Here is a 13,542-nt window from a genome sequence, read left to right on the forward strand (position 1 = left end):
GAAGGCTCCACAGGTGGAGGACCTCTGCAACCGCGACAACGGGCCCACTCGTAGCCTGAAAATAATAGGCAAGTTATAGGACCAGTAGTACCCCGCAGGGCACAACCTTTCAAGCCGCTACCTACCATCAGGGAGCGGTGTGTCGCAATCGAGGCAGGAAAGATGTTTCCTCTTAGAAGAGGTTTTCCTCCTACCATCCCCAGGAGGGGTAGTAGAGGATGACATATCCTACAGAGAGAGATAATAGACCATGCAACACTGTCACCATGACATCATACCAGCTTTGAAAAAGGGTAGATCTTACCAGGTCCTGTAGACCGGACAGCGAGGTGACGGATCCCAATAAAGTTTGCAAACTGGCAAAGAGTTCAAGATCAATGAACACCACAATCGCACGCCTTCAGCAGATACTGCAGGAAGGTCTCTAACACCAGGCCAGCCAGCCTCTTAATTCTGGCCGGCTGGAAGTGGGCAGAGCCACAATCAAAGCAGGTGAGGCAACCTGCCCAGACAACTACCCCTGTAATCAGGGGTCTGCAAAGATATACATTCCCCCCCACCAAGAGGCCCTTACCCCCACATCTCCCCGTCTTTTCTGGCCTTTAATAAGGCCTGAATCTCCCCTGAGCGAGCGGCCGCCGTGATACTTCCGGCGAAACCGGAAGTGCGCGCTTACAGCGGCCGGTGGGGAACAGGATACACAACAGTGTGGTTCCACCCGCCGGCAGTCCGCACGGCCACCAGAGGCGGCATGCGGATTCCCCGGACTCTCACCAAAATGTCAGGTAAGTCACAAGGAGCAGGGGAAGCGGAGGAGAGGGGGGGAGGGGAGATAGAGGGGGTAGCCACACATGGCTAACAAGCACCTTCTCCCCGCAGGGCACAGAAGGTGACAAGAAGAAAACAACCGCTCAGGAGGTGAGTGATCCTGCTGAGTTTCTCTAAGAGGACACAAGTCCTCCCACCTGTCCTCTGTCCACACAGGACAGAAAAAAACACGCAGAGGGGAGGTTCTTGTGCCCTCTTATAGGGCCTGCCACACATTTGATTGGCTAATTAAATATCCGCCTGTCCTACCAGCACACAGGGGCAGAAATACCCCACATTGTGCCGCTGGTACGGACGACAGGGAACACCTGTGGGGGAGAGATCTCTTGATGGCAGTTTGGAGGAGGCCCCCTTCACATCTCAGGGGCAACCTGGAGCAGGAGCCAAAGAAGAATGGTCTAAAATTCCAGCAGAGCCTTGTAAGAAACTCATTGCTGGTTACCGGAAGCGGTTGTGCGCAGTTATTGTGTCTAAAGGTTGTGCTACCAAGTATTAGGCTGAGGGCGCCAATACTTTTGACCGGCCCATTTTTGGAGTTTTGTGTAAAATGATCAATGATTTGACTTTTTTTTCATTCTCTTTTGTCTTTTTTCATTGCAAGCAAAATAAATGAAGATATTACCAAAGAGTTTGTGCTTGTAATCATTATCTGGGGGACACCGAGGATTATCTGACAGAATTGTAGGGGGGCCAATACTTTTGGCTAACACTGTATCTATAATAGATTGTGTATGACACTGTCAGGTCTCCCGAGAATATATATCTATAAAATACAGTACACACTCCTGACCTTTGCTCTGTTCAGTAACTTAAATATGCAGCAGGTACACAAGGAAAACCCCTGAATGCAGTATAGGAGTGACATCCCCAACAGGTCTGTGGTCAATCCTAAAACCTGGACCACTTCACCTAGTTCTCGGTGACACAGTCCTATGAAAAAGTTTGGGCACCCCTATTAATTGTAATCATTTTTAGTTCTAAATATTTTGGTGTTTGCAGCAGCCATTTCAGTTTGATATATCTAATAACTGATGGACACAGTAATATTTCAGGATTGAAATGAGGTTTATTGTACTAACAGAAAATGCGCAATATGCATTAAACCAAAATTTGACCGGTGCAAAAGTATGGGCACCTCAACAGAAAAGTGACATTAATATTTAGTAGATCCTCCTTTTGCAAAGATAACAGCCTCTAGTCGCTTCCTGTAGCTTTTAATCAGTTCCTGGATCCTGGATAAAGGTATTTTGGACAAACAATTCAAGTTCAGATACCAAATTTATATGGTTTTATTTACATTTTGACCCCTTAAAAACAAATCCAAAACTGTTAAAAAATTATTTTTTGAAAAGTTGCCATATTCCGACAGCCGTAACTTTTTTATACGTGTGTGTACGGGGATGTATAGGGCGTCTTTTTTTGCGGGGTTGGGTGTACTTTTTAGTTTTACCATTTTCGGGAAATGTTATTGCTTTGATCACTTTTTATTCAAATTTTTATCAGAATCAAAACAGTGAAAAAACGGCGGTTTGGCACTTTTGACCATTTTTCCCGCTACGGCGTTTACCAAACAGGAAAAATATTTATATAGCTTTGTAGAGCGGGCGATTTTGGACGCAGGGATACCTAACATGTATGTGTTTCACAGTTTTTAACTACTTTTATATGTGTTCTAGGGAAAGGGGGGTGATTTGAATTTTTAATCCTTTTTTTTTTTTTTAAATATTTTTTTTACTTTTTTTTAAACTTTTTTTTTTGCATTTATTAGACCCCCTAGGGGTATTGACATGGGTGGGCGGTGTCGCGGATTGTCAGAGCGGTGGGGGTCGGCAAACATGGCTGCTCCGGAGCGTTAAAGAGAGCCTCCTGGAGTATCGTTAAGGTGAGGGGCAAAGTGGTAAAGTATATGTATATGAGATTGTGTGGGGTTAGGGGCGAGGCTGAAGAGGGCAATATGAATTTTGTGGCTTGCTATGGTCCAAAGTGTGTGAGATTGCAGAGATGGTGGTGTTAGTTTGGGTTTTGTGGGGGTCCTGGCACAAACGTATGTGCGCTATTGTGACGAAAAGTAGCCTATTGTGCAATCGGGTGTATTAACTATGTTTGTGGAAAATTTCAGCCAAATCGGTGGAGCGGTTTTTCCGTGATTGAGGAACAAACATCCGAACATCCAAACACACAAACTCACAAACTTTCACATTTATAATATTAATAGGATGTGAAAGTTTGTGTGTTTGGATGTTTGTTCCTCAATCACGCAAAACCCGCTCGACCGATTTGGCTGAAAGTTTCCACAAACATAGTTAATACACCCGATTGCGCAATAGGCTACTTTTCGTCACAATAGCGCACATACAGACCCCCACAAAACCCAAACTCACACCACCATCTCTGCAATCTCACACACTTTGGACCATAGCAAGCCACAAAATTCCTATTGCCCTCTACAGCCTCGCCCCTAACCCCACACAATCTCATATATATATACTTTACCACTTTGCCCCTCCCCTTAACGATACTCAGGAGGTGCTCTTTAACGCTCTGGAGCAGCCATGTTTGCCGACCCCCACCGCTCTGACAATATGCGACACCGCCCTCCCATGTCAATACCCCTAGGAAGTCTAATAAATGCAAAAAAAAAAGTTTAAAAAAAAGTAAAAAACATATAAAAACAAATAAAAAGGATTAAAAATTCAAATCACCCCCCTTTCCCTAGAACACATATAAAAGTAGTTAAAAACTGTGAAACACATACATGTTAGGTATCCCCGCGTCCGAAATCGCCCGCTCTACAAAGCTATACAAATATTTTTCCTGTTCGGTAAACTCCGTAGCGGGAAAAATGGTCAAAAGTGCCAAACCGCCGTTTTTTCACTCTTTTGATTCTGATAAAAATTTGAATAAAAAGTGATCAAAGCAATAACATTTCCCGAAAATGGTAGAACTAAAAAGTACACCCGACCCCGCAAAAAAAGACACCCTATACATCCCCGTACACGCACGTATAAAAAAGTTACGGCTGTCGGAATATGACGACTTTTCAAAAAAAAAAAATGTTTTAACACAGTTTTGGATTTTTTTAAGGGGTCAAAATGTAAATAAAAAAATATAAATTTGGTATCCCCGGAATCGTAATGAAACACAGAATACAGGGGACATGTCATTTTGGTTGCACAGTGAACGCCGTTAAACCAAAGCCCCTAAGAAAGTCGCAGAAATGCATTTTTTTGACAAATCCACCCCATTCAGAATTTTTTCCCTGCTTCCCAGTACATTATATAGAATAAATAATGGTGGCATCATGAAGAAAAATTTGTCCCAAGAAAAATTAAGACCTCATATGGCTCTGGGAGCGGAGAAATAAAAAAGTTATGGGGTTTAGAAGGAGGGGAGTCAAAAATGAAAAACCAAAATCAAAAAATGCCATCAACGGGAAAGGGTTAACTTCAAATACTTCTGTCCCAAAGTCACTATGTAAAGTTTCTCACAACACCGTATATATAGCAGCTCAAATACTAATTAACTTCAACACAAAAGTCTCACGTATTCTCTGAATTACAGCAAAAACAAGATACAAAGTTACATTTCATATCCCATACCTTATACACAGTACGAAAACCTTACCCATGCCTGTATATACCCACTTCTATAATCACCGCAGACGAAGTCGCGGGTACCAGCTAGTTATAGATATATAGTCCTAGGAGTCCTGACAGTGTCATACACTATGTATTATAGATATATAGTCCTAGGAGTCCTGACGGTGTCATACACTATGTATTATAGATATATAGTCCTAGGAGCCCTGACGGTGTCATACACTATGTATTATAGATATATAGTCCTAGGAGCCCTGACAGTGTCATACACTATGTATTATAGATATATAGTCCTAGGAGTCCTGACGGTGTCATACACTGTGTATTATGGATATATAGTCCTAGGAGCCCTGACAGTGTCATACACTATGTATTATGGATATATAGTCCTAGGAGTCCTGACAGTGTCATACACTATGTATTATAGATATATAGTCCTAGGAGCACTGACAGTGTCATACACTATGTATTATAGATATATAGTCCTAGGAGTCCTGAAGGTGTCATACACTGTGTATTATGGATATATAGTCCTAGGAGCCCTGACAGTGTCATACACTATGTATTATAGATATATGTAGTCCTAGGAGCCCTGACAGTGTCATACACTATGTATTATAGATTTATAGTCCTAGGAGTCCTGACAGTGTCATACACTATGTATTATAGATATATAGTCCTAGGAGTCCTGACGGTGTCATACACTGTGTATTATAGATATATAGTCCTAGGGGCCCTGACAGTGTCATACACTATGTATTATAGATATATAGTCCTAGGAGTCCTGACAGTGTCATACACTATGTATTATAGATATATAGTCCTAGGAGCCCTGACAGTGTTATACACTATGTATTATAGATATATATAGTCCTAGGAGCCCTGACAGTGTCATACACTATGTATTATAGATATATAGTCCTAGGAGCCCTGACAGTGTCATACACTATGTATTATAGATATATATAGTCCTAGGAGCCCTGACAGTGTCATACACTATGTATTATAGATATATAGTTCTAGGAGTCCTGACAGTGTCATACACTATGTATTATAGATATATAGTCCTAGGAGCACTGAGAGTGTCATACACTATGTATTATAGATATATAGTCCTAGGAGCCCTAACAGTGTCATACACTATGTATTATTGATATATAGTCCTAGGAGCCCTGACAGTGTCATACACTATGTATTATAGATATATAGTCCTAGGAGCACTGACAGTGTCATACACTATGTATTATAGATATATAGTCCTAGGAGTCCAGACGGTGTCATACACTATGTATTATAGATATATAGTCCTAGGAGCCCAGACGGTGTCATACACTATGTATTATAGATATATAGTCCTAGGAGCCCTGACAGTGTCATACACTATGTATTATAGATATATAGTCTTAGGAGCCCTGACAGTGTCATACACTATGTATTATAGATGTATATATAGTCCTAGGAGCCCTGTCAGTGTCATACACTATGTATTATAGATATATAGTCCTAGGGGCCCTGACAGTGCCATACACTATGTATTATAGATATATAGTCCTAGGAGCCCTGACAGTGTCATACACTATGTATTATAGATGTATATATAGTCCTAGGAGCCCTGACAGTGTCATACACTATGTATTATAGATATATAGTCCTAGGAGCCCTGACAGTGTCATACACTATGTATTATAGATGTATATATAGTCCTAGGAGCCCTGACAGTGTCATACACTATGTATTATAGATATATAGTCCAAGGAGCCCTGACAGTGCCATACACTATGTATTATAGATATATAGTCCTAGGAGCCCTGACAGTGTCATACACTATGTATTATAGATATATAGTCCTAGGAGCCCTGACAGTGTCATACACTATGTATTATAGATATATAGTCCTAGGAGCCCTGACAGTGTCATACACTATGTATTATAGATATATAGTCCAAGGAGCCCTGACAGTGCCATACACTATGTATTATAGATATATAGTCCTAGGAGCCCTGACAGTGTCATACACTATGTATTATAGATATATAGTCCTAGGAGCCCTGACAGTGTCATACACTATGTATTATAGATATATAGTCCTAGGAGCCCTGACAGTGTCATACACTATGTATTATAGATATATAGTCCTAGGAGCCCTGACAGTGTCATACACTATGTATTATAATATATAGTCCAAGGAGCCCTGACAGTGCCATACACTATGTATTATAGATATATAGTCCTAGGAGCCCTGACAGTGTCATACACTATGTATTATAGATATATAGTCCTAGGAGCCCTGACAGTGTCATACACTATGTATTATAGATATATAGTCCTAGGAGCCCTGACAGTGTCATACACTATGTATTATAGATATATAGTCCTAGGAGCCCTGACAGTGTCATACACTATGTATTATAATATATAGTCCAAGGAGCCCTGACAGTGCCATACACTATGTATTATAGATATATAGTCCTAGGAGCCCTGACAGTGTCATACACTATGTATTATAGATATATAGTCCTAGGAGCCCTGACAGTGTCATACACTATGTATTATAGATATATAGTCCTAGGAGCCCTGACAGTGTCATACACTATGTATTATAGATATATAGTCCAAGGAGCCCTGACAGTGCCATACACTATGTATTATAGATATATAGTCCTAGGAGTCCTGACAGTGTCATACACTATGTATTATAGATATATAGACTTAGGAGTCCTGCCAGTGTCATACACTATGTATTATAGATATATAGTCCTAGGAGCCCAGACGGTGTCATACATTATGTATTATAGATATATAGTCCTAGGAGCCCTGACAGTGTCATACACTATGTATTATAGATATATAGTCCTAGGAGCCCAGATGGTGTCATACACTATGTATTATAGATATATAGTCCTAGGAGTCCTGACAGTGTCATACACTATGTATTATAGATATATAGTCCTAGGAGTCCTGACAGTGTCATACACTATGTATTATAGATATATAGTCCTAGGAGCCCTGACAGTGTCATACACTATGTATTATAGATATATAGTCCTAGGAGCCCAGACGGTGTCATACACTATGTATTATAGATATATAGACTTAGGAGTCCTGCCAGTGTCATACACTATGTATTATAGATATATAGTCCTAGGAGCCCTGACAGTGTCATACACTATATATTATAGATATATAGTCCTAGGAGTCCTGACAGTGTCATACACTATGTATTATAGATATATATAGTCCTAGGAGCCCTGACAGTGTCATACACTATGTATTATAGATATACAGTCCTAGGAGCCCTGACAGTGTCATACACTATGTATTATACATATATATAGTCCTAGGAGTCCTGACAGTGTCTTACACTATGTATTATAGATATATATAGTCCTAGGAGTCCTGACAGTGTCAAACACTGTGTATTATAGATATATAGTCCTAGGAGCCCTGACAGTGTCACACACTGTGTATTATAGATATATAGTCCTAGGAGTCCTGACAGTGTCACACACTGTGTACTTTATATATATAGTCCTAGGAGTCCTGACAGTGTCACACACTGTGTATTATAGATATATAGTCCTAGGAGCCCTGACAGTGTCATACACTATGTATTATAGATATATATATAGTCCTAGGAGTCCTGACAGTGTCATACACTATGTATTATAGATATATAGTCCTAGGAGCCCTGACAGTGTCATACACTATGTATTATAGATATATATAGTCCTAGGAGCCCTGACAGTGTAACAGCCAATGTAATCTTTCTGTCTGTATTTATGAGATCTGGATTATTTTCCTTAGGATGTATCTGTGAGGTTTAATGTGGGTTCCTTGTGATATGTATATGTACAGTATGAGTTCTGGACTGGGGTCCTCATGATGTATCTGGATTTGTGAATCCATCCAAAAACAACATGTTCTCCATGTGTTTGGTGGTTTCTTCCCACAATTGATATCGATAGGGAATGCAGATTGTGAGTCCTATGTGGGACAGTGAGTGACAATATCTGCAAAGTGCTGTGGAATTTGATGGCGATATACACTCACCGGCCACTTTATTAGGTACACCTGTCCAACTGCTCGTTAACACTTAATTTCTAATCAGCCAATCACATGGCGGCAACTCAGTGCATTTAGGCATGTAGACATGGTCAAGACAATCTCCTGCAGTTCAAACCGAGCATCAGTATGGGGAAGAAAGGTGATTTGAGTGCCTTTGAACGTGGCATGGTTGTTGGTGCCAGAAGGGCTGGTCTGAGTATTTCAGAAACTGCTGATCTACTGGGATTTTCACGCACAACCATCTCTAGAGTTTACAGAGAATGGTCCGAAAAAGAAAAAACATCCAGTGAGCGGCAGTTCTGTGGGCGGAAATGCGTTGTTGATGCCAGAGGTCAGAGGAGAATGGCCAGACTGGTTCGAGCTCATAGAAAGGCAACAGTGACTCAAATAGCCACCCGTTACAACCAAGGTAGCCAGAAGAGCATCTCTGAACGCCGCACAGTACGTTGAACTTTGAGGCAGATGGGCTACAGCAGCAGAAGACCACACCGGGTGCCACTCCTTTCAGCTAAGAACAGGAAACTGAGGCTACAATTTGCACAAGCTCATCGAAATTGGACAATTGAAGATTGGAAAAACGTTGCCTGGTCTGACGAGTCTGAATTTCTGCTGCGACATTCGGATGGTAGGGTCAGAATTTGGCGTCAACAACATGAAAGCATGGATCCATCCTGCCTTGTATCGGTAACGGTTCAGGCTGGTGGTGGTGGTGTCATGGTGTGGGGAATATTTTCTTGGCACTCTTTGGGCCCCTTGGTACCAATTGAGCATCGTTGCAACGCCAAAGCCTATCTGAGTATTGTTGCTGACCATGTCCATCCCTTTATGACCACAATGTACCCAACATCTGATGGCTACTTTCAGCAGGATAATGCAATGCCATGTCATAAAGCTGGAATCATCTCAGACTGGTTTCTTGAACATGACAATGAGTTCACTGTACTCCAATGGCCTCCACAGTCACCAGATCTCAATCCAATAGAGCATCTTTGGGATGTGGTGGAACGGGAGATTCACATCATGGATGTGAAGCCGACAAATCTGCGGCAACTGTGTGATGCCATCATGTCAATATGGACCAAAATCTCAGAGGAATGCTTCCAGCACCTTGTTGAATCTATGCCACGAAGAATTGAGGCAGTTCTGAAGGCAAAAGGGGGTCCAACCCATTACTAGCATGGTGTACCTAATAAAGTGGCCGGTGAGTGTATAAGTAAGAGAAATAAATACTATGAGATCTGATCTGGTTTTCTCATGATGTATCTCTTAGATCTGATCTTATCTTGGTTTCTCGAGATGTATGTGGATGTGTTAGATCTGCTCTGGGCTGCTCATGGTGTATCTTCATCTGTGAGATCTGATTTAGGTTTCCCATGATGTGTCTGTGATCGGGTTTTGTTGTTATATGTTATCTGGGCTTCACTCCTATAGAGAAGGACATTACTAACTACCGCATTACTGTTTCTGCTTCCTGTGACCTGGTCACTGTGATCCCATTGCATCGTTTCGGGATTTTGCTTGCACAGGAGAAGTTGCCCAGGCAGACAATGTACCCGGGGCCAGACAGAGAAATGTGCTGACCATTTGGTGTGGATGAAGTAATGTCTCTCTGGAGGGCTCCGTGTAATCCCTCCCCCTGTGAATTTGTGACCCCCCTCTCTTCTTCTGGTATATAAGGGGGCAGCTACACATCGAGGCACATAGGTCTGTGTCTGGCTTCACATCTCAACCATGGACATCACTATTCAGCACCCCTGGTTCAAACGTGCTCTGGGGCCCTTCTATCCTAACCGCCTCTTTGACCAGATCTTTGGAGAAGGAATGTTCGACTATGACCTGTACCCCTTCCTCTCCTCCACCATTAGCCCTTATTACAGGCAGAGCCTCTTCAGGGGATATATGGATTCTGGCGTCTCTGAGGTGAGGACAACCAGTTGCAGAGTAGTCCAATGTACACTACAATGGACACATTCTTCTCTTTATAGTATCCTCATGTGTGGAGGCTCGTGTAGGGCAATAGTCTTCAACATGGTACAAAACTAGAACTCCCAACATTCGATTCTGGACTCCCCAACCTGCAATGGCCACTGGGTTTGTCTGGTGCTTCTTGCAGTCGTTGGACCTTATGGTTATCTGTCAGTTCTCCGCTGATTATAAGGGGTTAAGGTAGAATTGATCTGTGTAATGTCTGCTCCTCCTTCATATCATGGCCACAAATTCCATCCCAGTTGTGGTTAAAATGACCTTAACTTTGCTGTATGATAGGGAACTATTATTCATGAAGTTTGGATCATTTGACCTGAACTTGGGGTGGGATTCGCAGCTGTAACATGGTCTATATAACATGGTCATATTACAGACTTGGTGGGAATTCTGAAATGTTTGTCAAAATTCATTGTAGTCAGCAATGCTACAAGCTCAGCCTCTATAAGTTGGTATTGGTGTTGGTGTTGGTGTGGATGACCACCGTGCTTCTTCTTACAGGTTCGTTCTGACCGTGAACGTTTTATCATTAACTTGGATGTGAAGCATTTTTCTCCTGAGGATCTGACGGTGAAACTTCTGGATGACTTTGTGGAGATCCATGGAAAACACAGTGAAAGACAGGTGGGTGATGTTGTTGCAGGACAGTCTCTGATGGGTGGTGGGGTGGATAGATGACTAATGTGGTCCCGAGTCACAGCATCTGATGACTGGAAGGATGACTGACGTGGTCCTGGAGCAAAGACTCTGATGAGTGGAAGAATGGATTGATGACTGATGTGACCCTAAGGCACAGTCTCTGATGTGTGGAGGGGATTGAGAGGTGACCAGTGTAATTTTGGAGAAGAGCTTCTGATGGCTGAAGGAACAGATATATAACGGATGTGCCTCTGATGGCTGGAGGGATGACTGATTTGAACCTGGGGCAGAGCCTCTAATGGCTGGCAGGATGGAGAGATGACTTGTGACTCTGGGGCAGAGGCTCTGATGGCTAAAGGGATGGAGAGATGACTGATGTGACCCTATGGCAGAGTCACTGATGTCTGGAGGGATAGAGAGATGACTGATGTGACCCTATGGCAGAGTGATGTCTAGACGGATAGAGAGATGACTGATGTGACCCTATGGCAGAGTCACTGATGTCTGGAGGGATAGAGAGATGACTAATGTGACCCTATGGCAGAGTCACTGATGTCTGGAGGATAGAGAGATGACTGGTGTTACCTTGGGGTAGAGTCTCTGATATCTGGAGAAATAACTGACGTGACCCTGGGGCAGAATCTCTGATGGATAAAGGGATAGAGAGATGACTTATGTGTCCTGGGGTAAAGCCTTTAATGGCTGGAGGAATTCAGAGATGACTGATGTGATCCTTGTGGCACAATCTCTGATGAGTGGAGGCTTGGATAGATGACTGATGTGACCTGGGGCAGAGCCTCTGATGGCTGGAGGGATGGAGAGATGACTGATGTGACCCTGGGGCAGAGACTCTAATGGCTGGAGGAATATAGAGATGACTGATGTGACCCTGAGGCAGAGGCAGTGATGGCTGGAGAAATACAGAGCCACTTATGTGGCTCTGAGGCAGAGGCTGGAGGGATGGAGAGATGACTGATGTGACCCTGGGGCAGAGTCTCTAATGGCTGGAGGAATATAGAGATGACTGATGCTAGCCTGTGGCAGAGTCACTGATGTCTAGAGGGATAGTGAGTTGACTAATGGGACTTTGAGGCAGAGGCTCTGATGGCTGGAAGGAAAGAGAGATGACTGATGTGACCCTATGGCAGAGTCACTGATGTCTGGAGGAATGGAGAGATGACTGATGTTACCCTGGGACAGAGCCTCTGATGGCTGGAGAGATGGCTGATGTGACCGTATGACAGAGTCACCAATGTCTGGAGGGATAGAGCGTTAACTGATATGACTTTGAGGCAGATCCTCTGATGGCTGGAGGAAAGGAGAAATGGAGAGATGACTGATGTGACCCTATGGCATAGTCACTGATGTCTGGAGGGATAGAGAGATGACTGATGTTACCCTGGGGCTGATCCTCTAATGGCTGGAGGGACAGAGAGATGACTGATGCTAGTCTGTGTCAGAGACTCAGATGTCTGGAGGGATGGAGAGATGACTGATGTGACCCTATGGCAGAGTCACTGATGTCTGGAGGGATAGAGATGACTGATGTGGTCCCAGAGCAGAGCCTCTGATGGCTGTTTTGTTTAGATGACTGATGTGACCCTGCGGCAGAGGCTCTAATGGGTGGCGTAATGGAGAGATGACTGATGTGACCCCTATGGCAGAGCCTCTGATGCCTAGAAGTGAGTGGTTGCCGGTTATTTGGTGACGTGTGAATGTGGTTCCGTCACTAGAGGAGGAGGTTACATATGTATAATGGACATGTTCTCTTTCTTCAGGATGATCACGGATACATCTCCCGGGAGTTCCATCGCCGTTATCGCCTCCCACCAAGCTTGGACCAGTCCTCAGTCACCTGTTCCCTTTCTGCTGATGGCATCTTGACCTTTTCTGGCCCCAAACTGCTTTCCAACCTCGATTCAAGCCACAGCGAGAGACCCATCCCTGTATCCCGTGAGGAGAAGCCCACCTCTGCTCCCTCCTCCTAAAGCAGCCAGCTTCCAGTCCTTAACACGGCTTGTCTCCTTATACCCCACCTTATTGTCTACCCCAAGTCTCTGCTGTCCTATGTATAGACTGCAGGGCCAAACCAGCAATAAAGGTATCCTGATATCAGCCGCCATGTGTCTTGGTGTATGGGCTGCAGTGACGGCTTCGAATCTTACTGCTGTCACTGGTCTGAAGACTATCATGACCCAGGGCAAGTTCTCTGCTCTTATTTAGTGTCAATGGGGAGGAGTCTTAAGGTCACTGCAGAGGTAGTTGACATTCACCAGACCTGCCTCACCAAATATTGACAAAATCCTGATGGGTAGAGGAGTTATGGGAGAATGAAAGCAGGCAGAGGAGCCTGAAGGTGAGGTCAGAGGGGTCTGAAGGGGCAGCATGCACAGGAGCCTGGAGGTAGAGTCAGAGTGATCTCATAGTG

General features: G+C 43.4%; 1 protein-coding gene across 1 annotated transcript; it reads left to right on the forward strand.

The window, feature by feature from the left end:
* The first annotated feature begins 10,180 nt into the window (after positions 1–10,180).
* Positions 10,181–13,231, forward strand: CRYAA (crystallin alpha A). Its single transcript, XM_075263374.1, has 3 exons — positions 10,181–10,412; positions 10,977–11,099; positions 12,893–13,231. Exons 1-3 carry the CDS (start codon positions 10,224–10,226, stop codon positions 13,100–13,102), a joined length of 522 nt encoding a protein of 173 aa, XP_075119475.1. The 5' UTR covers positions 10,181–10,223; the 3' UTR covers positions 13,103–13,231.
* The last annotated feature ends 311 nt before the right edge of the window (positions 13,232–13,542 follow it).

The sequence above is a fragment of the Leptodactylus fuscus genome, chromosome 2, assembly GCF_031893055.1.
Source record: "Leptodactylus fuscus isolate aLepFus1 chromosome 2, aLepFus1.hap2, whole genome shotgun sequence".
NCBI lineage: Eukaryota > Metazoa > Chordata > Amphibia > Anura > Leptodactylidae > Leptodactylus > Leptodactylus fuscus.

Excerpts from the sequence above, each read along its gene's own strand:
- CRYAA (XM_075263374.1), top strand. The coding sequence starts at position 10,224 with ATGGACATCACTATTCAGCACCCCTGGTTCAAACGTGCTCTGGGGCCC. Across the intron at positions 10,413-10,976 it reads TGGATTCTGGCGTCTCTGAG|GTTCGTTCTGACCGTGAACG; the intron begins GTGAGGACAACC and ends TTCTTCTTACAG. Across the intron at positions 11,100-12,892 it reads GAAAACACAGTGAAAGACAG|GATGATCACGGATACATCTC; the intron begins GTGGGTGATGTT and ends CTCTTTCTTCAG.